The following is a 25,609-nucleotide window of genomic DNA, read 5'->3' on the forward strand; positions in this document are numbered from 1 at the left end:
CATACCCTTTCCCACGAGTTTAAGATTAATTAACAGAACCAAGTCTACTCTTCTAAAGCAAGTCACTGAACATATTTATTTGCATTCAGAAGGTTTTGATTTATTTTAAAGTACAAGAAAATGGCAATAATAAGTAATATTGCCATTTTGTTGAGAAATCTATATTTTGTGAAATTAGGCTATGATTTTTTTTTAGTTTTCTGAAACTTCTGCTTTTTGTCAATTTAATGTAATTGCATTTAGGACCCAATCCAGCTCCTAGAGAAGTGAATGGAAAGGCTCCTATTGACTTCAGGGGGAGATGGATTGTCCCTTAGGCCTGGAGTATACTACAGATAGGTGAACATAGGTTGCCTTGCATCGACCTACTTGTGTGTTTATCTATGCTCAAATTTATCACCGGCTAACATAATGGCTTTGTTACAGCAAAGTAGTAAAACCACCTCCTGGAATGGCGTGAAGCCATGGCTCATCTCCTGAGGTCAATAAGGTGCAAGTGTAGACACTGCATGACCTATGTTGACTCTAACGGTCCTTCAGCAGTTGTCCCACAATGCCTCATTCCCTGCAACAGTGACTGCTTGGGTCACAGTTGGAAACTAAACTGCCCTGGGGTCATGGAGACTGGAAGTCTCTCCCCATGTTAAAACTTCCTGTGTATTTTTGAAATTCCTTTTGCTGATTGCCCACTTGCACATCTAGCAATTCTCCCTTGCTATGTGCAACTGCCCAACCAACCATGCCAGCTCCATGCACTAGACATGCTCCGGCCTGGAGTAGACATGAATTATGGGCTCTCCAGGGACTGTGAGGAGAAGAGGTTGTGCAAGCACAGCTACAGACTAGCCGGAGAAACATGGACATCTATGAAAACATTGAATGGGAAATGCAGGCAAAGGGGTATGATAAAGATCAGCAGCAGACATGCCAAACCTGTGGAAAAAATGCAGAAATTGGGCTTGTTTTTGGCTTAATTGGCTTGTGAGTTGCTCATTGGCTAGTTTTTGGCATGTAGCTTGTTGCTTGTTTGGCTTGTTGCTTGTTGTAGCTTGTTGCTGCTTTTTTTTTGATTGGCTCCCAGCAAATGAGGGCAAGCAGGGGCAACGGGGCGGAAAGAGTCAGGGGTGCACAGTGGCCCACCACAGTCCCAGACAGCACGCCGGCGGGATCTAGTCACATACAGTGATGGGGTCCTAAGGGATTGGCTTGTTTTGGCCTTGTTTTGAAATGAGATTAGCTTGATTTTTGGCATATTGTGAAAGTCTGGGTGCCTATTTACCGCATGAAAGTTGGCAACTGTGATCAGTAGTAGTGCCACTCAGACTAAGGATGTGCTAGGCATAAGACGAGGTCAGGAAGGCCAAAAAACTATCTGGTGTTGAGCCGCAGACCTGCTGCTTTTACTACTGCTTGCCATACTTGGAGACCCCCCACCAACACCCTGCAGATCACCATGGATACCTTGGAGGAGCTCAAGACAGAGATTCCTGTAGTGAACAGGGAGAAGATTGGGAGGGTGGGGGGCACTAGCCATGTCAGAAGCCACGACCTGTTTGAGACTCCACCACAGTGCAGCCAGTTCCAGCAGCCAAGCCTGGACCAGCCCAATGACAGGAAAGGAAACTCGGGTAAGTGTGTGCATGCAATTTTTCCTTACAATGTTCAAATTTAAAGATGCCTTCAGCCCATCCCCAAGTTAACAAGACACAGGTATTAACTTATCATTATTTTACTCAACTTTTGTGAAGATACTCTGCAGTTTTCTTCCAACAGTTTCTGGGGTTGGCTGCCTTATGTTTTCCTCCATGTGGGACACTTTCCTGTGCCACTCCATGAGTTCAGCAGGTACCATTGCAGTAAACAGGCTAGCAGCATATGGGCCTGGGCAGCTTCAGGATGTCAGTAGCAGCTCTCTGTGCTTTTGTTACCCTCAGGAGTGAGTTATCTGCCAAAAGCACCACTGCCTGTGGAAAACAGTGCCAATATTCATTGCCCTCTACTGGTATTTGTGGACCAGGGACCAAAATTGTATTGCTTCATGAAATTGAAATTCCTTCCACCCCTTGCCCGTGGTGGGCCATATTCACTGTGGCTGGGCTGGAGGGCGGTGTTGTGCTGAGGTGTTGCAAAGATGAATGCCAATAAACATGTGTTGTTAAATATTTTTATGGGACAAAGGGAAGGGAGTTTTGAAACTTGTCTTTCCCTTTCCTCTGTGACTGGAACGATAAAATGATACATCTATCTGTTTTTATCAGCTGCTGTTGTTGTGGCCTTAAGGGGTGCTCCTTCCATGACCTCTCTATTCCTACCATTCCATGTTTGTCTATGTGTGAAAAATACTAACTGGGGTGAAAACACAAAAACTGAGAGAGATAGCCAAAATGCAAGAAAGCCAAGCAGCTGTCTGTGAGCACGGTGTATGACCCTGGAAAACACTAGAGAGAGAGTGTGTATTTGGGGTCTGGGGTTGACTAAAGAGAGTTGGAGCTATAAGCTAAAATAATAGTCTTTTGTTTCTGGTTCCTCCTATGTTCAGAGAAGCAAAGACTGGCACATTCCTTGTAAATAAACAAAATTGCATCAAAGAAAATACCAGACTTGATCATCAGTTTCTACCCCCTACTGGAAGACAAAGCTCCCAAAATTTGACAAGCCACTTGGTTCGAAAAAGGGGCAACTAAATGACAATCAGGGGTCCCATGACAAGAAGTGGATTTTCCTTTTCACTTCAGAAGGTTCTACAGGAATTACTTGTGGCACTCAGTCAATGGATCCACTGTCATGAAGCTCTTGGCATTTACAATTATTTTTCAGTTATTACTGTGACTGTACTTCAAAGTTGACTGCCTAAAAATAAATTATGAAGGGAACAGAATGTGAAGGGGAGAACAACTGCAATGGGAAATCTAAATAATATTTGTTAGTTGATGGAAAAAATTTATGTTGTATAAAACAGAGGCAAAACCATGTTATTTTCCAGGACAACTACACATATTACAGCTCAAAAGATAATTGCAGGAACTTTAGTAACTTCATGTAGTTCATATCTCTTGGTAAGGATTACAGAGATGTAATGACAGTAAAGAAAGATTTAACACCTGATTTTGCACTCCCATTGAAGTCAATGGGAGATCAATGCATGTAAGCCTTGCAGAATCCAGGCCCCAGTGCAGCAGAGCACTTAAGCACATACTTAATTTTAAGCATGTGTTGAAATTATTTGTTTAATCTGGAGCAGTACTTAAACTCAGAAAAAGAAATGTTAGGTTAGAATATGTTACAATTGTTACAATCCTAATAGAGCTCTCCCTTGCGGATGCTCACCACTATACCACTATATTAGACCCAAACCTTGGATTTCGCCTGAGTTTAGGCTGGCTAGTTTGGGACAGAGTCCAGTCACTATCATAAACTCTGTAGTTCTAGACACATTTGTGGGATGCAGATCCTCTGTCTAACACTCCTTCCTCACATATGGGACTCTGCAGGCCAACAGCACAGGTCCTAAAATTAATATTGCCCTCCCAAGCCTTCTCATTAGCAATTGCACGCTTCTCAGAGTTCCACTGAAACTGTGGACTCTCTGGATTACTGTTTCATCCTTCAGAGAGTATGGGACAGTTAAACAAGGGAGAGACAGCTATCACAAAACAATTCCTAAACACTTTACTCATAGACAAAGCAAAAGAGATATACAGGTCTATGGAAAAATAACAAACACCTGCATGGAAATTCCTGCTTCCAGTGTCTTCACAACTCCAGGACCCTTTTTGTTTTGGTCCTTTTTTTCAGGGTCCCAGGATCCTCCTCTCTTCCTTCTCTTACCCAGTATTGTCTTCTTGTTTGAGACAGTGAGAGAGTGCCCCTGCTAAAAATGAGATGTCAGCTCTAATGTAAAAAAGAAAGTAAGTTTATCTTCGTTGCTGAGAAAATCTTGAAAATGGGAACACTAAAGGCTCAGAAAGCAAATATAAAGAATCCCAACTTTATTATTTTTAAAATTTCATTATTTTAAAGCCAGTCATGTTATTTTGGGACCTGATTCTTGATTTTTGAATACTTGAGGTTGACAGTACTCAAGGTATGTAGCAAAATCCATAAACCTATGCCTTGTGAGGCTGCAACATTATCGTTTTTCTTAAATAATGGTGACTTAAAGAAAAAATTGATCTTTTCTGCATGTAATTTAAAAGGAATAGTTTTTCTTTAAGACACTGTTTAAAAAAAATCAGGCCAATCAAAAATGAGTGGTATGGACCTCGGCCACTAAGAGACCAACCCTGCAAAGTACTGAGTGTATGCTATAACATGCTAAATATCTTCAACTCACAATGAAGTTAGTAAAGTGAAAGCAAGCCACTGTCAGTTAAAATTTTGGGTGCTCCATACCTTATGGAGTTGAACCCTGAGTAGCCAAGGTGGACCCTAAAGACTTACCAACAGTATGTTGGGGGCATCCATTCCCACCTGCAAAAGTCCACAGTTATGTTTGCAAATGCATGCTCCTTGTATATTGCAGGGGCTCTGTTAGAGGCCCATTAAAAACCTGGCCCTCAATATAATAGTCTGTGTGTGTGTGTGTATGTGTAAGAATATATGAAAATGAGAAGGTATATGGAAAAATAACAATGAAAGAAGACAGAGACTGTACCCAGTTCGTCATTTGGAAGGCAAACTTCTACAAGCTGTAGTCATTATTTAAAGTTGTTCTGCACTGCAGTTATTTTATTCTTTGTTCACCCAGGAATTGAACATAACAAGCTGCAGTGGTCCTAGATTGCGAGGGGACACAATTCTTCTCCATGCAAGCACCTTTTGCAGCCAGCTGATATCCGTGGATATAAGCTGGACAGGGGCTACTGATTTAGGGGTCATTGCTCTAGCAGAAGCTTCTTTAAGGTAAAACACTTAACACCTCCCCACTTTTCCACCTGCTTGTTTTACAGCAATAGGTATACATTTCTCCTGTGGATCTGCTTATCTGTGCAAAGTAATGAAAAAGATCAATTGTATTCATTGGGCATGATTCACTTCTGTGCCAAAGCTCTGCTCAGTGGGGAGGAACTGAAGGGGGCCAGGAGTGGGTTCCAGCTCTGGTTCCCAGGTCAAGCCACAACCTTGGTAGAGTTAGAGATTCTTCCTAGCAGCTCTAACGTGTGCCACTGATGCAGGCACTATAGGTGTAACAGAACAGAGCTCTGCCATGGACCCCTCCCTGCCTGGCTCCAAAAAGTCCCTGACTGCTCCCTGCATTGGGGGCGAAGGAGGAGACAGTAGGCACAGGGACTGGAGCCAACACACTTGTATAATTTGGGAGTTCCTCTGAGATGGAATTTTTCTGCTGGACAGATGCAGCCAGTTTCCAGCCCCTTTATGTCTCCTAAGTGTCAGAAGGGCAACAGGACAAATACAAGTGTGGTGTAACTTCTTTGAAGCTGATGGATTTAAACTAGGGATGATTTTTTTAAATATAGAGAAATAACTATCATTTTACATTTCAGCCTCCAGGGCCTTTCTGCTAATGGATGCCAGCTGACAGATGATGCTATAAATGCCGTGGTTGAAAAGCATGGGAAAAGGTAATTTATATTCACACAATAATCCTGCATTGAGATATTAGCATTTTGTGGTAGTTATGCTATTATTCTTTGGTTTGTTAATAGCTCAGAGTTGTTTCTCTTCTGGCAACATAGTTTTAATAAAGATGCAACACACAGGAGTGCTAGTAAAGAGACTGGTCCTAGTCACCTGACATGGGTCAGAGTTAAGAATGGTTATTTCCCTTGTATCCATTCACTACAGTGGCTCACCTACCCTCCTTGCACTTCCTGCTATGCTCATCCTGAAAAATCAAAATGCAACCTTAACTCTGACCATATTTATATGGTATATGTTCAAACCACCTGAAAACAATGCACCAACACAATACCAGTTACAACATATGTAAAAATACCTGAACATATAACCAATAATCATACTCTTAGATTTAAGACATAGGTCTACTTGGGGTTTTTGTTCAGGATGAGGGTGGAAATTTATGGGCTGTAAGGAATGTAAGGGAAATAACAGGGTTGAGAAGGGGAGCTGATGAATGGAGCATGGAAGAGAGACTGAATGACGGAATTGCTTCTTTGTGTGCTTTACAGAATTTGTGTTGGTTTATACGCAGTCTAACAACCTTAACTCAAAGCTAACAAAGTTTTGTTGTGTGAGAATATGTATTGGGCATCATGCTCAAGCCCTTTGATAGCAGTAGATTGAAAGGAAATAAGAGGAGATTTCATAGTAAGCTTTAAGTAAGCATCGGAGTGAACATGAAGTATGTAGGAGGTAGCACATCATTTTGTGAAGGAGTGAGAGGTAATGGGATAATTCTGTAAATAACTTTCTGAATACAGACTCTTTGCTAAAAATTTGTAATTAAAAATAAAGGTTAGGAATAGATAATAAATCTGTTGGGAACCCATTGCAGCTAATGAAAAATCATTTTTTTACATTACCTATTTCAGCAATAAGGTATAATAAGACATGTGCCACCGAGCGATAAAAGCATATCTTGGCTGTGCAAGCAATAAATAAAAAAGATCCGGGGCATGAATTGTGATAGTTTTTTCCCTACCCAGACAAAGAGGTACTCTGAGACGGTCTTGCTCGCTTGTTATTGGATGTCCTTCTAATACATCCAATTGTTTTCATGTTTTATGATGAACATGAAAATCTAGTTTTATTGTGTTTCTGACATTCCATTTGTTATTGCTAATAAGCATGACTCAGAGGATGAATAAACCCAACCAGCTGATACCTATGGTTTTATTTGCAATCTGTGGGTAGTTCTAATTCCTCCGATGTTTTGCTCAGGGAAGAAATGAAAACAACATGGTGAATGAAGTCAACCGAGATGTTTATGTAGGTTTCTGCTGAATTGTGTTGGAACTGATTTTTAGGTAGAAACTTGGTTTGACTAATCAGGAGGCAGACAACATAATAACTCAGGCAGCCACTCAGATTTTTTTGGGTGAAGTCTAAGGGCTCAGTCCTGAACTGTGAAAAGTGAGTTTACAGTATGTGCAGTTTGATGAAGGAAAGAGTGGAAAGGTAGCCCCATGGTCACTTTCTTCTCACCGATCCTGGGCACTCAAATGGCCCTGGCATAACTTAGAGCAGTCTCAGTGCTGCCTTAAGCTATGCCACCTGTAACCATCAACTGCAGTGGCTGAAAATCTGATGGACTGATTTTTTGCAAAGCCACTGGATCTGGGGCCTGAGACTGAGTCCTAGCTCTTTAGAGTATGAATTTGCATAAAGAAATTAAATGGCAAGTCAAGTGGATATTGTTTTCCACCTAAAAGCTATGCTGAACCTCTGTCCTAAATTTGGGGCATTGCATAGCAGCACCGTGTCCAGGAAAAACGCCATGAAGAAATTAAGTATCAGAGGGGTAGCCGTATTAGTCTGGATCTGTAAAAGCGGCAAAGAGTCCTGTGGCACCTTATAGACTAACAGACGTATTGCATCCGATGAAGTGGGTATTCGCCCATGAAAGCTTATGCTCCAATACGTCTGTTAGTCTATAAGGTGCCACAGGACTCTTTGCCGCTTTCCTGAAGAAATTGTGATTCAGTGGCTCCCTAGACTCCTCTCTTGCACCTGCAGGCAGGGAGTAATTTACTTCACTCCTTTCTGAGGTGCAACATACTTGCTCCCTCATGCAACAATGACTAGAATTTGGGCACAGAGTCATGGCTCCTCTGTGAATTTGGGTTCACAGCCTCTACTATCCCCTCACACTTGAAAGGGCAACCTGGGAGAGTACTATGCAGGCATGAAGGGGGAGCCTTACTCCACTGTTTAGCTGCATAGGAAAAAGGCACAATCAAGCTTTTCTCAGTTATAGAATTGAAGCATGTTGGACCAGCAGGAGAGAAGCTGTGGAAATAAAGGCCAAACTTTTCAAATGTAGCTGCCTAAATCTGGGCATGTTGAGGCACCGGAATTTATTGTCCTGAGCTCCAGAAATACTGAGTGCAGAGTCTCATTAAAATTAGTGGGAATTGTGGGTACTCATTGCCCCTGAAAGTCAGGTCACTTACAGTATTTAGGACTCTAAATGTGATTTTAGAAGTCGAGTTCTAAGCACCTATGTTTTAATTTTTGACCCAAAGAATTCAGATGGAGTTGAAAATCTTTAGGGAGAGGGTTTGTCATGGACATCTCCCAGAGACATACCCTGTTTACCAGAGAGGAAATAGTCAATGAGCTCTGGAAGTGGCAATGTGTCCTTTGGGAACTGGGGAGAAGATCAGCCTTATTACAGTATAATAAGTCAAAACGGATCCTTCCTCCAAGCATCCCATAATATCCCATCTTTTCTGTGTTTGTCTTTCAGATAGTCAGTTCTTATTGACAAGGACTGTTTTCATTTTGTGTGCTGAGCACACTTCTAGCAGTATTATTACTGTGGAACAGTATAAGGGGGGGTAACTATAAGGTGGCCTATACATCAAGCCTTTGGCATGTTCATTCGTCAAAAGAAATCAGAATACAGGAAGGTTCAGAGTAGCAGCCGTGTTAGTCTGTATTCGCAAAAAGAGAAGGAGTACTTGTGGCACCTTAGAGACTAACAAATTTATTTGCGCATAAGCTTTCATCGGATGCATGAAGTGAGCTGTAGCTCACGAAAGCTTATGCTCAAATAAATTTGTTAGTTTCTAAGGTGCCACAAGTACTCCTTTTCTTTTTGCGAATACATGAAGAGAGTATTCGAAGTTAATTAAGCAAATGCCTATCTTTCAGAATGTATATAGTCCCACTAAAGTCAAGTTTAGCTCTAAAACTACTGTACAGTTTGGCCACAATGAGTGCAGCTCTGCAATTCTTTACCACTGAGCTTGCTTGCAAAAGAAACCGCATAATGAAATCAGTGTTGGTTTAGATAGCTTCAAGTATGCAAAAACCAGTTGACACAGATCTGCTGGTACTGGGTTTTTTGGTTTTTTTTTGTGTGGATCCTCGTAAATCTCATTAAATTTAAGGAAATGATATAAAATCATACCCAGAAAAGAGATATCTAAAGCACTGTGCAGACACAAAATTTGTATCTCCATCCAATCAATGATCCGCAAACATGGTCCACGGATATCTGTGGGTATAAAGCAGATACCTGCAGATTTGCAGGGCTGTAAAAGTATCTTCTATTGCACAAGATCCTTAGCTCACAAAAGATGATTTCTTAAAAGTTTATGGCAATTTGCACTCAGAGTAGAGACTTTTTCTAAGAATTGCCAGCAATGGTCACATTGCGTCAGTTTTCAGCAATTTGAAGCCCAGTGTTAACTGGGCATGTGAGAATACAGCATATGGGTTATTTATTAGTAAGGATGACCTAAATGACACTCTGAAGAAATAGCATTGGATGAGACATAATGCCAGTGCTGCTTCTATTTTCAATGCATACTGATTTTTTTTTTCATTATTCACGAATTGTGCTCCATGTTGCATGTCTTCAGAGAGATGACTTCAAAAAGTGCTTTCTTTGAGAGCAAAAGATGGTGGTGATTGTCTGCCACATTGGCCACAGAGGAGATCTTCAACATGCTCTGCAAAGTATATGAGCATGAATTAGAATTATGGAAACACAAAAAACCTTGCCCATCTATTTGATTTCCTTCAATGAATAAATCATGCAGTCTCAAAGCTAGCAGGAAGCCTAAATGTTGTCTGTTATTTTAGTCTGCCTGACTGCATTCATACTTAGAATGACATATAAAATGCCTTTAAACAATAAATTGCTAAGCCTTCATGTACCCTTTCTTTCTTGGTATCTCACAGTCCTGTCAATTAGACTAAAACAGCACATATTAAAACACAGGACATAAGTGCAGTCAATCAGAGTTGTGCATAATGGACCATATCCTTAGCTTGTGTGGATTGAAATCAGTGGAACTATCCTGATTTACAATGATGAGGCTCTGGCTCTACAGACTATTTCTGAGGGAAGAACTGAGCTCATGGTATATAGAATTTTGGGGTTTTTAAAGAAATAGGTGTAATTCAGCTGCTAAGAGACATTTTTTGATGTAGTTTCAAAAGCCTCTAGCCCAACTGTTGGTGGAGATGCTAAAGGCAAATATTTGTAATAAGAGTAAACATACAATCCCAATAATAGTCTCTTTCAGACTTGCAGAGTGACAGCAGTATCTTTAATAATAGTTTTAAGAGGATCCTTGTCCAAAATGTTTGAATTTGGGTGCCTAAAGTTTTGCACCTAAAATCCACATTGAAAACCAAACCCCTTTTTGTAAGTGCCTAGAGTTCTGCAGGTCCCATTGATTTCACAGAACAAACTAGTTTTCACAGTCATAGCAGGAGTTGTCTCACTGAGTATTTGTCTACAGCATTCTAGGTGCAGTGCCTGTACATCTAAGGCTGGATGTCTTAGACACTGCGAACAGGTGGTTGCCTAGGGCAACAAAATGTTTAGTTATAAGCCAGCCAGGATCTATATCCTGTAATTAAAGTTTCTTTGCAATCCCTCCTACTCACACCCTCTGCTGCTTCACCACTTTCCAAAGAACACGCAATAAACCCTCCTCTCAGTGTTAACCCCATCTCATCCAAACCACACACATTTGTATTTTAATACTGATCGGAGACATGTCAGTCTCTTTGGACATTTAGAACTGATGGAACATGTTGTATAACATACAGAGAGAGGAGGGGGAATTTTGATGAATGTATTTTGATGAACCCTATGGATGAACCTATAGGGTCAGGATCAGAGGCAGAGAAAGAATAAGATACCGCTCTCCCCCAAAAAATATCATGACAAGAAAAAACAGAAATGAGGATTAATGTAGTACAAAAGGAAGCTCAAAAATACATTTCAACAGTACCAGAGAGAAGGAAAGATGCTGAATGAAACTGAAAGTAGGAACAAAAAATAAAGTGAAAAAAAGAATACTACGGGAAAAAGAATAGGGCCTGATCAAGTGAGGAGCTGAATTCCCAAATGACTTGAGCAGCTGAACATCTCACAAGGTGCTTAGCATTTTACAGTATCCCAGACCCATACTGAGAGAATCCAGCTATTACTTTATTGTGTGAATGTACCTATACAGTATGAAATGCCTGATCCAGTCTACATGGCCCCTGTGGATTTTATGAAGAATGACTGCATGCTGCAGTTTCTTTAGGAATGAAATAGGCACCATGCTGTGGCCAAAAATCTCATCAGCAGGTTTCAAACAGTCATATTTTTGGAGCCTGCTTTTTAGGGAGGCTGTGCACCCACAGTCCCCATTAATTAAGACCACATATAATTGTTTCCATGAGACCCAAGCCCCATTCAGTACACAGAGACTGAAGCAGGTCGTCTAGTGAATGAGGTGGTTTTCTGTAGGATCTCTGTGCAGTTGCAGAAGTTGGAAGGTGTGCATCTACTGTGGTTGCGGGGAGATGGCAGGCCTAGGCCTGCCTAAAGCTAAAGGCCCACCCATTCAAATGAGGGAGAGAAAGCCTCGGTCACAAGTAAATACTAAAGAAAATAAATGAAAAAGCAGGGGTGTGAGTTGATGGTTAAAGGTTAAAAATCAGGAATCCAGAGTGGGACACTGAGCAGAGACCTCCCACCCCAACAGCACCCACGACTCAAAGGTGTACAAGCAGTCAGTGTACAACACCCAGAGGAACTCTGTCCAGAGACGTGAGTGGACAAGAAGCCGGAAATAGGCCTCACAGTTGCAGAGCACCCCCACTGTGCAGCCTCCTCCTTCTGGTGTGATGGATGGCCATGTTGGCCAGCACCAGGAGGAGGTTAAGCAGGAGCTGTGCCAACTCTGTGGGGCAGTGGATAGGCTGTGCTAGGATAAACAAGTGAGGGGGCAAGTTCAGGTGGAATTTCAGGATGAGGTTCTGGAAGAGTTGAAGAAGGGCTGCAACCTGATGCACTCTACACAGATGTGTGGCAGGGTCTCCTCATACCACAAAAAGAAGAGGTGTCGGGGGAATTCGTGAACCACACCAAGTACACGCCCATGCTTACAGATCCATGGAGGAGCCACCAGCTAACATTCCTGGTGAGCTGTGGAACCAGAGTGGAATACAGACTGGCCCACAAGGGTTCCACACCCTCCTCATAGAATAATAGAAATATAGGACTAAAAGGGACCTCAGTAGGTCATCTAGTCCAGTCCCTTGCACTCAGACAGGGCTAAGAGTTATCTAGACAATCCCTGGCAACTGTTTGTCTAACCTGTTCTTAAAAACTTCCAATGATGGAGATTCCACAACCTCCTTAGGTAATTTGTTCCAGTGCTTAACTCCCTTTACAGTTAGGAAGGTTTTTCTAATGTCTAACCTTAATCTCCCTTGCTGCAATTTAAGCCCATTACTACTTTCTTTTTTAAAAATCTAGGGAATACATTTCAGCTTGTCAAGGTGAAAGAAATTTGGAGTAGAGTGAAAGGTATTTTTTTCCACCTTTGGAGTAATAAAACCTCTCTGCGTAATGTCTGTTTTCTCCAGTTGTTCGGAATGATCTCATACCACGTATATTTGTGTTCTTAGCAAGTCAACTCATCTCTGTTCCGTTAAGAGGAACATTGATTATCTGTTGCATTGTAGCTACCATAGACAAAGCATTTAGATGAAAGTGGCTCTTCTGTTGTTTATTTCTTTTTATTAGGTAGGACTGAATGTTCAGTGCACTTCATTTTAGGAGCTTCACATATGAATGGAGCTAGTACTCTGGGAATTGCTGTAGCACTCCTTGTCTAATTTGTATTGATTAACTCAGTGCTGTCATCCAAATGGGACTTCAGCATTTTGCTTCGTAGTACTTGAATAATGTGTGCTGGGGTGGAAAAATAGTTTTTTTTCTTTAAATGAAAGGCCCTTCCTAATGCAGTTTTCAATGTACTAATTTCTTACATTTAATACTTAAAAAAGAAGACTTTGTTTCCTTAAGTTAATTAAAATGGTTCCTCCTCTTCCTTTTTTAAAAAAATGTATGCCTTGAATGTTGGTACTTATCTTTCCTGATACAGTGTTTATTGCAGTTAATGGATGAAAAATAACCCTAGTTTATTCAGTTAACTTCAGTTGAGTTGCACCCTTGATCCAAATTTGCAGTGGATTCAGGAAGTCTAATTCTGATCTCACCTACACTGACATACTGGAGTAACTCTGTAAACCTTCAGAGGTTTTTACTTCTGATGTATACTGATTTAAGTGAGAGCAGAAGAGACCCCAGGCTTCTTTCCCTTTTCATGGATTTGAATCTGTCAGTAGCATTTGTTACATAGATACTTTTCTTCAGGTGCCTAATCAATCTGTAATTAGGTGTTGTTCAGAAGGTTTTTGTAATAATTATAATTTCTTGATAACATTTTTCTCATTTATACATTATCAGAGTACAGATGAGCACCATGTCCCTCTGGTGCTTCTGTTTACACATGGTATGATTTGTAGACTACTTATTCTCTTTTATAACCTTTAACCGTATGTAATAAAATAACATAAAAGAGTGAATTTATATACCAGCATACAGAATAATGATGATTGCAAAATAACCTGCAAAATAATCTGTTTATAATACATAAACATACAGTAACATTTATAAACCTGGTAGGAACAATATGTAATATTGATAATAGCAAAACCAGAATATGAACCTTCTGAAATTTACTACAGCAGAAAATAAATTATTTTTCTACTACTTTCAAAGAGTGAAATGCGTCTCAAGCAATTTGGTCTTTTCCAGTAATTAGCCTCTTCTAAGACATTCCCTCTTGAATTTCTCATTTTATGCTTTGGCGCTGCAGGATTTTTGTGTTCTTAAATCTTCACTCCTCCTCTTATCTAGTGCCCTCACTGAGCTGCAGACCTCAGCTGTTCCCTATCTCTACTCTGACAGTTTCTGCCTAGTTCTTAGTGGAGAATCAAATACAAAATGGAGGTGGACTGAGGAAATGATGTTCTGGATTAGATTTAGGCTAGGATTTTCAGTTGAAATTTGCATCCACCAAAATCTTGCGATCTTTATTTCTGAGATTATGGCTGAGAATGATGAAAATCTGATGAGATAGTTGTTCTCATGACATTTTCATCACTGGGGGCTGAACAAAAGAGAAGTAGGTTCAGATCAAGGGATTCACATTCAATTCCTTATCTAGGTTTAGATTTGAGGTTCCTGTTTTGCTTGTCTCTACCCAAATTATACCAGAACTGTATTATGGGGAGTCAACAGTCCCTCTATGTTATTGGTTGAAATGTCTGAAGATTGGAGTTTCCTGGTTTTTAGGGCATGTCATCATCAACAATAAGAAAATGAAAGGCTCTTGTGTTTAATGGTGCTTGACAAAGTAGGGATCTCTCTTAATTAGCTTTTGCTAATTAGCAGGCTCCTATCCTTGCTGGGATCAGCCACAAGAGGGAGACATGATCACCTGTGTTATTCCTGTGTATTACACTACTTTGTTGAATGGATGCTGTGTGCTCAGCTGGAGTTAGAAAAGTCAGAGTGAATGCTATAGGTTTAAATGTTGAAAGTGGGTTACTTTTAGGGTAATATATGATTATCTGAATTATTTTCAATCTGTTGCTCAATTTTGTAGGGAAAATGAACATTGTTATTAGGTTTTTTTAAGCATTTTATCAGTGATTTTATTTATCAATTTATGTGATAGCCATTCCTAGTTGCTTCTTAAAGTTTTCAAATATAACAGGACTTGATTCAGATCTCACTTTTACACAAGTCTAATTCCAATTACTTCAATAGAGTTATCCAATATTTACACAGGAATGAGATCAGAATCAGGCCCACTATCTTTAGGAGAAAGAAAACTGAAACATCTTATAAGCAAGTTTATGCAAAGCTGTGGTTTTTGTATGTGTTGCACTGTTGATATTGGACTAACTTTTTCATTAATCTCATCTGTCTTCCCCCAGTCTCAGTAAACTAGAAATATTTGGCTGCCATGCTCTTACCACCAAGTGCCTGAGTTTCATGGCTAGAGAGTGTCCAAATCTGCAGACACTGAACATTGGCAGAGTCCCCAAGGTTACTGATGTCTGCTTGGCAAAGATAGTGAATTGTCTGAAAAAGCTAACTATACTCAATATATCTGGGCTCAATGTGGTAAGAACACTTTGATTTCTCACTGTTTTCTCATTGGTTTTAAATCGACTAGAAGCAGATTGATTGATGTCTATGGTATTTGTATCAATAAATGCACACTGGCATGTGTGAGATTCTCTCTTCTTTTCTAGACAAAGTGAAGTAATTGAAGGAAAACAGCATTTTTATATACATGTTATGGTCATTTCACCTAGTTGTGAGACATGCAAATAGCCAATTATTTTGGTTAAAGAATCATAGAATATCAGAGTTGGAAGGGACCTCAGGAGGTCATCTAGTCCAACCCCCTGCTCAAAGCAGGACCAGTCCCCAATGTTTGCCCCAGATCCCTAAATGGCCCCCTCCAGGATTGAACTCACAACCCTGGGTTTAGCAGGCCAGTGCTCAAATCACTGAACTATCCCTCCCCCCATTATCAAATATAATACAAATTCAAAATGAGTTAAACAGTAAGAGAGACAGTAGCTTCTCACACTTGTCCCCTGTACAAAGTCTGAGTAGCTGGGCTTTGCACAGGTAACTTAACTGGAGTTTAGAAGGGACAGATCCTCCCTCTAGTAGTGTCCCAGAGGTCTCCTTACGTCCTGGCCTGGAATAAAAAATCATAGAAGGGAACACTGCACTAGCTAAAACTCATGTCTGTTTTCAAAATACCCACAGCAACTACCATAGCCTTTAGGCTACAGCAGTGTCTGCACTTACAATGACCCTCCTTTCCCATGTTTAGGCTCTGTGTAACTGATGGGTAGCTGACATTGTTCTGTGTAGCTGATGTTGTTCGCTGTCCCCAATTTCCTCTCTGTGGCACATGGTGGGTGCCTGCTGCTGTTTGGCTTTACATGACTACACAAAACTGAGCAGGATTTGACTCAGTTTTTTTCTTAATAACAGAGCTAACCTTAAAAGTATTGGGAAAGTGTCCAACATCTTCTACATTCCTATGCTAAGAACCATAACACTTAATTTGTCACAAGGCGTGTCAGCAGGATCACATTGGTGCTGAGGAGAGGCACTAAAATGGGCAACTCTTATTGAGAGTCCACAGAACCATTCCAGATCAATACATACAGAGATTTTTAAACAATGACCAAGATGGTGAGAAGATGGAGGAAGGACAGAGCTCAGTGAGCAGCTGTTAAATTCAAGTGCAGTAAACTGAAGAAAACCAAAATTAGAAAAATCATAAAGTAAATAACCCAAGCTGAAATTAGAGTTGGAAAAACTTTCATTAAGAAATATGGTGTCTGGCCATGTAGAACACCCATTTCCTTTATTTGCTCCTTGGATCCCCAAATAAATAAAGTATTTAACAACATCCTGCATAAGTGGGCCAAAGCTGCTGTAGTGCTGAGATCCAAGACTTTCTGTATCTTCTCATTCAGCATTGGAGGAGTTAGGTCATTCACATTGATAGAGCCCTTCAATCCCACTTGGAACCTTTCGGCTTGGAAAGAAATGCTCTTGAGCAGGGACTGTAATTTGCTCTATGTATATACAGTGCCTAGCTGCCCTAAGGGAAGCCGGTCAGACTGAGGCCACTAGGTGCTACCACAACACAAATGACAAATAAATTACTACTACTACTAAATGAACCTCCCCCAATCTTGTAAAGTTATCATACCATGGGTTTCATAGATGTACGTGGTTAAATGGATCCAGCTGTGTGATGGAGAACCCATGAATCTGTACAAATTTTCATTATTATTATTATTATTATTATTATTATTTCTGTTGTTTTACTATTAATTTCCTTTGTTCTATCAGGGCCATGCCCCACAGGAGTTTCCAGTCTCCTTCCTCCACATGGCTGAGAGAGAGCACTAAGAGCCAGCCCAGATTCCAGGGACAGGAGTTGGCTATTGGGGCCTCTAGGCCTAGGATCCCTCTCACCCTTGAAACTTAGACTAAAGTGGGCATCTTCTGATTGGCTGTTGTTTATTTGTCTCTCTCGCTTGGCCATGTCTCTGTTCTAGGATGGGTTTGGTGGAAGGGGAGGGCAGCTTACTGTATTTATTAGGGGCAATGGAGGAGCAAGGGAGAGAGTGGGCCAGGTTAGGGCACAAAGATAAATGGGAAGAGTGAAGGAAGCAGTTGAGGGTTATGTCAATATACAGAACCACCAGACAGCTACAACAGACAAAGGTTGTGAGAAGGAGATACATTATACAGGCACATCATCTCTATAAACTCAAACTATATATATAATGGAACTAACAAGACATGTGCTTAACGTCAGACTCAAACACTGTGCCTGTATTATTGTATCCTCTTTTGACATGCAAGTTCTCCAAGGAGCAGAGACTATGTCTTCCTAAGTGTCTGCAGTGCCTAGCACATTTTGGAGAATAATGTAAATAATATCACCAATTCTGTTAGCTTACAGCTAATGTTTGATAACATGACTGAAAGAATTAATTTTATTTCTTTAGCTACCACCGAATATCTCTGTGGGCTTTTGACAGACAGTTGCTCATATCTGAAAGAAATTTTTGCATTTCTTTTCCCTTTGTGTGATGCGTCCTAGGTAAGAGACCGTGTTGTCCACTTTATTGTGACCCAATGTCCTAAACTGGAGAGTCTGGTTCTCAGCTCCTGCTCACAAGTGACTGATATAAGCCTAGTGGAAATTAGCACCTACCTACAAACAATCAGGTACAAGTTTGAAAACTAAAAGGAAACTTTTTGCAAATGAATTAGCATTTGAAAGTTAAAGCATTTCTATCATTTAGAAAGGATGATTTTGGGTTCATTGATATTCCAGCTAACAGAAGCTTTGGTTTGCTCACAGAAAGTATTGCAATGGTGCTGTGTAAGCCACACTGTAATTGCCCTGGATCCAAAGTGCAGCTCCCATTGGATGTTACAGGTGTGGATCAAAGCAAATATGTGGCCTTTTGAGAGTAGATTGCTTAATAAAAACCTATTACTTCTACATACACATGTTACGTGATTTTGATTTACAGAAGGATGTTGTCACTTGCTTTTCAAATGTATAAAACTCATGAGTCAGAATAAGAGTAACCTCTTCTACTAAAAAGAGAGTACACTTTTCTGCGGTAACCAATCATAGTGCTGTAGTACCCCTATGGCAAGATATGCAGCATTTGAACCAATACTGTAGAATTCTGGAATACTCTACAATAAGAGAAAAAATGTATGTGAATGTGGAATTGCTAGAAAGTTATTCAGTTAATTTGAAATTTATCTTAATTATATATTGTATATCTCCGAATACTCATCTTGTTCTCAAAAAAAAGAACAGGAGTACTTGCGGCAACTTAGAGACTAACATTTATTTGAGCATAAGCTTTTGTGGGCTAAAACCCACTTCATTGGATGCATGCAGTGGAAAATACAGTAGGAAGATATATATATACACAGAGAACATGAAACAATGGGTGTTATCATACACACTATAATGAGAGTGATCAGTTAAGGTGAGCTATTACCAGCAGGAGAGGGGGAAAAAAACAAAAAACCTTTTGTAGTGATAATCAAGATGGGCCATTTCCAGCAGTTGACAAGAACATGTGAGGAACGGTAGGGGGAAAAATAAACCTGGGGAAATAGTTTTACTTTTTGTAATGACACATCCACTCCCACTCTTTATTCAAGCCTAATTTAATGGTGTCCAGTTTGCAAATTAATTCCAATTCAGCAGTTTCTTGTTGGAGCCTGTTTTTGAAGTTTTTTTGTTATAATATTGCGACTTTTAGGTCTGTAATCGAGTGACCAGGGAGATTGAAGTGTTCTTCGACTGGTTTTTGAATGTTATAATTCTTGACGTCTGATTTGTGTCCATTTATTCTTGTTCTAACACTTCAGAAAAGAACTTAAATAAATGAATACAAGTGCAAACCTCGATAAGGATTTTATAGAATTTATTTAGGGCCTGATTGAGTGAATGTAATACCAGAAAATGAATTATTGTGGATTGCAGAATTAGATCTTCCATCCCTGGCATGAAATCCTCACTTCAGTCAGGCCAGGATTTCGCCTCTGGTCTCTTTAATCTTCTGAGTGGCTCAAGTATAGGCTAGGTCCATGAAAGAGATGAAACAATGGAAGTGGCTTCTATCCATCTATCTTGGGTATCTCTATTCTGCTCACTGATGAAGTATCTAAGCACTGCTTCTGCAGACCTGTTGACCGTGCTGTTCAATGGGTTGGCTGAACACACAAATCACTGATAAATGTGGACATCAAAGATGAAAGGAAACGTTACTTTTATATTAATCTCTTATAACACTAACATATTCCAGGCTGTTGGCCAAATGAAATCGTAGGACATGTAGATACTACATATGTCTGTAGTCTCCAAATGGTTAATGACAGTTGATTGAACTACAAGGATAATATATTCCTACAATCTTTTTACAAACAACAAGATTTCATGGTACTATTTGATATAGTGATTTGGTATTAAATTAATTCTGACATAGCATATATATTCTAATAAAGACATGCCTTGGTAATTATTCCACAGTTTTACCTCCTAATTGGTCAATTAGTAGCCTAAAATCCCATTCAGCTGAGACATAGTTGAAAGCTCCCCCAGTTTTATTATGTATCCTTGGTGAGATTTCATAAATGAATACGCACCATCAGGTTTTGGTCTTATGGTATAAGATTGACATTCATGGGCCATCTAGGCGTGAAGCTCACAAGCAAGCTGAGTGGTTCTTGCACTTAGAATGCAAATGAGGCAACATGCTTATAGCTTGTTAGATATAACTCTCAATGAGACCTAAGTCATTTCATATTCTAGAAATCATTACATTTGTGTTTCTAAAAGTGTTTATATATTAAAAAAAAGGTTGAGGGTAGGGAGAGGAGATTACATTAATACGTGATACTTTTTTGAATCCAGAGGAAAACTGCCATGGTGGAATAAAGAAAACCGTTTAGGTAACAACACTTTTCTTTTAATTTGAGCTTCCTGGGAGTAAAAGGAATGAAATATTAGTGAATTTAGAAAGGGCAGTTTTTTGAATAATCAAGCTGTTTTTTTGTTATGCTTTCTGGAGTTACCTGTATATTTATTAAAAATAGTATAAATGGGTAAAGCTCTATAAATCATCCCTGAAAATGAAACTTGTTCACCACTTTACACTACTGTGCCAATGTTAGATATTCCTTGGTAGTAATCTGTTCTGAAACCTACAGGTATCTTGATGTCAGTGGCTGTAAAAGGGTGACTGACACAGGAATTCAAGCTTTGGCAGGGAGCTGCCGCCAACTTTATTACCTCGATCTGAGCTCTACAGGAACAAGCAAGAGAGGGTAAGTGTTAGAGAGCTTATTCCTTCACTCTCCCACTTCCCTGGTCCTTCTCGCATGAACAGAGAGCAACAATACCCGAAGTCCGAAGGTGCAAACAATTCGATGTTTATTGGGGTGAACTTCCAGCAAGCTTAAATACAAGTTCCTTTTTCCTTATTTTCGAATCCCAACTTACTTCCTGTTTGCCCCTAATTTATATAGTATTATTCTTAGCTATACCTTAACCAATCATTCTACTGAAATTAAACTAACCAATCCTAACATATTGTAACATGATTAGCTAACCAATTATATCCCACCACCTTAATTAGTTTACACCCAGAAAAATTAATTATACAGCAGACAGAAACAATCACAGAACCAGACAGAGATTATACAGACAAAAAATAGCAAAGTGGGAACTATAATGACAAAACAATACAGAAGTGAGGATTTCACATCCCAGCTATTGATAAGTGAGTTCTTGCCAGACAGGATGCTATCAAACTAAGTTTCCCTTTACATTTTCTAGGCACTTCCCTTTCTCTGGAGGTGATAGGAATACAATCCTGTCCTGATAGTGCCTGACAGCCCAATAGCACCTTATTTCAATGTGACTAGTTTGGAATGTGAGGATGTGACTGTTTGCTTCCTAGCTTATGGCTGCCTCTGCTGCTTAGTCAAAGGCCTTAGCCTAAGAACAGGGCCTCAAACTGTCACAGTAAGAGAGGGCCCTTACACCAGCAGACAGTGATTTTGATTCTTTCTTTTATACCTCTAGAACTAGCCAACTGATAAGAATACCCCTAAATTCTTAAAGTACAGGCCTTTGCAGACAGGCCTGAATATCTATATCCTAACAGTAAGATATAACTTCAGCAGATATCACTTAATACTTGGTATTCTCTCTCTTTCCCCCCCCCCCCTGTCTTCTGTGTAACAACCTCGTTTTGCTTCTTTTGTAGGATTTGCAATAGTCAGTATGATCATTCATTAATCATCAAAACAAACATGCTAGTTACCTGTATAGTCCCTTCTGTGTAAAGAATATATAACTGGGCATCACTAAAATAGTGACATATGCTAATCACACTTTGCAATTATCACAGTGTTTGTTATATTCTTCACTGTAATTGCAGGGAATACCACAAATCCACGTGTGAGATAAATACTATATCATGGTGCTGCAAACATTAAGATTGTAATGGCATTTGCAGTGCAGAGATGTACAGGCATTCAACTATTTTATGCCCATCATTACTTATGTTGGTAACAAAGTATTAAGTACTACAGATGCATAGGGAACATTTTAAAATTTATTGTTTAAAGTGATTGCCTTGATTAAATTGATAGCCACATTTTTTGTTTCAAAATTGGAATTAAAACCCCAGCTGCTTTATAACATCTTGCTGAAATTCTTCATGTATCAAATGGTTTTAAGATTAATCAAAATATTTTTATATTCATTTATGTGTATATATGTTTTATATTCTTTTTATAGGGCAGATAAAGATCTGTATATACAAATTGCCCACATACAAACCCACATTGGAGATTCCTTTCTAGACACATAAATTTGGCAGTCACTCTTAGAAATATGTTTGCTCTGTTTGTACATATGTGTCAGATATATAGGAGGAAGGGTGACATGCTTGTGTGTATCTTTGCATGTGCTGGTATGTTGTTCCAGTATCTTCTATTTGCAAAGACTTCCGTCAATGTGAGAGATTTCCTCATTGAGTGTGTGGCAGTCTGTGAAAGGGTGAAAATATGCCACTCCAGCAGAGAGGAAAGGGTTAATAAGTTTCCTTGAGAAGGAGAAGTATCTGCCACACTTCAGACAAACTGTTACTTTTGGCAAGAGTGGCTGGCAGTGATGTCTTTTTAAGGATCTAGGCTGTTTAAAAGAAAAAGTTTGGGCCCTGGCAGGAGCACTTGCTCCTGGGAAAGAACACACTGTGCCTGGACCCTGTCCTGTAGGACTCGCGTGAAGGGCAAGAGACTCTGAACATAGGGTTGGTAGATTTGGTTTTGGTATAAATTCTGCAGCAGACTTTTCACACAGTGCAGTGACACCACTGTAAAAGTCTTGTGGTAGTCAGACACATTGAAGTATAGCCTCTTGAAATACAGATGGCATAAGTCCCATATTTATTTTCTTATTGCTGGGATCTATCTGGATATTGATAGCAGAATAAACCCCTTAGTGCAGGGGTTCTCAAACGAGGTCAGGACTGCTCCGGGGGTCGCGAGGTTATTACATGGGGGTGTCGCGAGCTGTCAGCCTCCACCCCAAGCCCCGCTTTGCCTCCAGCATTTATAATAGTGTTAAATATATTTAAAAGTGTTTTTAATTTTATAAGGGGGGTTACTCAGAGGATTGCTATGTGAAAGGGGTCACCAGTACAAAAGTTTGAGAACCACTGCCTTAATGTTTACCAGCAGCATCATTATGTTCCTGGAAAACTATTAATAACATTGTCTCAACCATCTATCTTTTTTATTTTTAAAAAAATGTGTATTGTATGGTTAACTCTGAATCTGTTCTTGGATGAGGTTTTAAAGCACATCCTCACAGCACAGAGACGCTGTGACAACTTAAAGCTTTTGCATATGGGAAGTGTTGGAATTATTAAGTCTCCCTACAACTCTTTTCATTAACAAAATGCCAAATTTTAGTGACTTATTGAAAAACAGAGGGGCAAACCATGAATTCCATAAAAGCAATATGTTTTCATCCTTCAGTTGTTGCCTTGCAGTATATAGGCATGTGCATGTGTTGGCTTTGCAGTACACACATGGGACTCAGGAGATCAGGGGTCTGTGGTTTCTATAAATTGGGGGGTGGGGGACTAAAAAGAAATGAGTGTGGTTTGAAAAGTGGTATATTTTTGTATAATATATTTTTCTCTGTTGTCTAAGTACTATTATAATAAGTACTATGTAAATATGTATAGATTAGATAGAAGTATGACAAATGGCACATAATTACCATATATGTGAGTATGTATTAGTATCCTGTTGAGGAGAGAAAATCAGAACAGAGCTAAATGATACTGCATTATACAGTTATCTGAGGGTGACCAGATGTCCCAATTTTATAGGGACAGTCCCTAGTTTGGGTCTTTCTTACATAGGCTCCTATTACCCCCCACCCCTTGTCCCGATTTTTCACATTTGCTGTCCGGTCACCCTAAGTTGCCTTGCGCATAGAACCCTGACTTAGGCATAACCAACAGTTAATTACAGATGGCTAGAACAAGCTAGATATTAATTGTAACCTGTGACCCACTTAGATTTGTATTTGTTTCTTCTAATTGAAATTTAACCTCTTCTTTGCTGCCTTATCTATCTAGTACATCAGTCAAAAAAAACACTCCAGTGTTACTGCTTGTGTTGCGTATATCATCTTTTGAAGTACTGATATTCCAGTGGAACAAGAGCACTTCAACATAAGTCTGCTCCAGTTTTGCTGCTGTTGATTAAACACCTAAGCAAAACGAGACATTTGATAATTATTGCAGCCATTCATTACAAGTACCCTCCCATTTTAATTTCCTGTGAAGGTTTGAAATTCTTTGCTGCTCCCTTCTCTGGTTTTCAATGTCATCACTTTAGGGACAGGTAAATATTGTTTCAGGGAGTAGTGTGTGAGGAGAACGAGAGATACGATTACATACAGAGGACATTTTTTTTTATAAAGGAGCAAACATGTTCTTGCTTCAACACAGTGGTTGAACTGCACTCTTTAAACATTTGTCCCAGAGTGTCAAGGATTTCATTATTGTGTTAGAGTAGGCGATTTCATTTTCCTAAGCTGTCAATAGCTGAAGAATTTCTCTCTACTATAAATTGCTAATGTTAATCTATTTTGATGTTGTTAAAAGGCAGAGTGTGGAACAGATTTTAATAGAGAGTGTGCCATTCCCAACTGTGCAGAATCCTCTTCCCTCCTCGTCACAATCACAACTTCCTTGTGGCAATTACAGCAACTGCTTATATGGAAAACATTAGGATATTGATTATGTATGTTTAGTTTCTTTTAATGTAATGTTCCAGCCAGAAACAAGGAGGGAAGAAAGAATCATATGACCAATCCCTTCTTCACAGACTAGTCTGTAGCGGGGTGGCTACCCCGCTCCGGCCCTGAAGGGGTTAAAAGCAGCCCTGAAGAGGGCTGTGTCTGGGAACAGCTAAGCTGCTTGGGGGAAGCTGCCACAGCTGGGGCCATGCCCCAATCAGGCCACAGCTGGCCCTTATAAGAGGGCTGTGGGCCAGAAGATGGAGGAGTTTTACTCTAGCCCTAGAGGGAGAAGGGCCGGCTGCCTGGGAGCTGAAGGTGCCTGAGCAGAGCAGAGCAGGGCGGGGCGGGGGAAGGGCAAGGGCAAAGGCAAGGGGAGCTCCCGCCTGGTAAAACCCCAGGCTGGAGGCCTTGGTGAAGGCCTACACAGGTACTGGGGTTGCAGAGGGGCAGCCCAGAGATAGGCAAAGGCAGCAGGTCCTAACCCCTTGACTGTGATGAGTGGCCATTACAGACTTCAGTCTGCCCCAGTAAGCAGTGGCTAGATGATGACTGGCAGTAGCCACTGAGGCAAGGTGGTTTTAGAGGGTTGGGGGTTCCCCTGGGACGGGAGACCCAGAGTGTGAGGACACTGCCAGGGGGCAGCACCCCAGGGTGAGGAGGCACCAGGGTCTGGGAGGGACATGGGGCCAGCGGCTGGTGAGACACCGGCCTGCAGAGGGCGCTCCGGAGGCTGGAAAGAGCTAATTCCTGAGACGACCAGCAGGAGGCGCTGCACCGGTGAGTCATCGCCTCGCTACATAGTCTGTGAGCCATTGTTTGGGAATCCCCGGGTAGAGGACCTGGATGCCATAGGGAAGTGGTAATGGGATACAGAGCCTTCCAACTCTAGGCTCTTTGGGCTCTTCATGAAATGAATTTGGCCACTGGCTGTATGGCTATCTTACTTCATGTAACTTACAGTCTAAGAAATGTCCTGATTTGAATCCACCACCTTTGGGTTTTTTCTTTCTTTTGTTCTTTCTTTTAAACTACATTGTTTTAAATTCAGTGAGAAGTTCAGTATATGGGGAAATGTGCAAAAACTGAATAACCTATGACCTCTAAGATCCATTTAAAAAAGAGAATGTTAAAAATTCAAGTTATACTTTAAGCCCAAATGGCTTAATCTTTATTCTTTGTGCGAT

At 40.3% G+C, this 25,609-nt stretch overlaps 1 protein-coding gene across 2 annotated transcripts in view; it reads left to right on the forward strand.

The window, feature by feature from the left end:
- The window catches only part of LOC140911634 (uncharacterized), a 117,890-nt gene that overhangs the window by 69,969 nt on the left and 22,312 nt on the right, over positions 1-25,609 (forward strand). For both annotated transcript variants that reach the window (XM_073345074.1, XM_073345075.1), the window contains 5 exons: positions 4,748-4,902; positions 5,505-5,582; positions 14,950-15,139; positions 17,664-17,791; positions 20,306-20,422. In XM_073345074.1, the coding sequence (XP_073201175.1) occupies positions 4,748-4,902; positions 5,505-5,582; positions 14,950-15,139; positions 17,664-17,791; positions 20,306-20,422 (668 nt within the window). The remainder of the gene's footprint in view (positions 1-4,747; positions 4,903-5,504; positions 5,583-14,949; positions 15,140-17,663; positions 17,792-20,305; positions 20,423-25,609) is intronic.

Source organism: Lepidochelys kempii, chromosome 5, assembly GCF_965140265.1.
Source record: "Lepidochelys kempii isolate rLepKem1 chromosome 5, rLepKem1.hap2, whole genome shotgun sequence".
Classification (NCBI taxonomy): Eukaryota; Metazoa; Chordata; order Testudines; family Cheloniidae; genus Lepidochelys; species Lepidochelys kempii.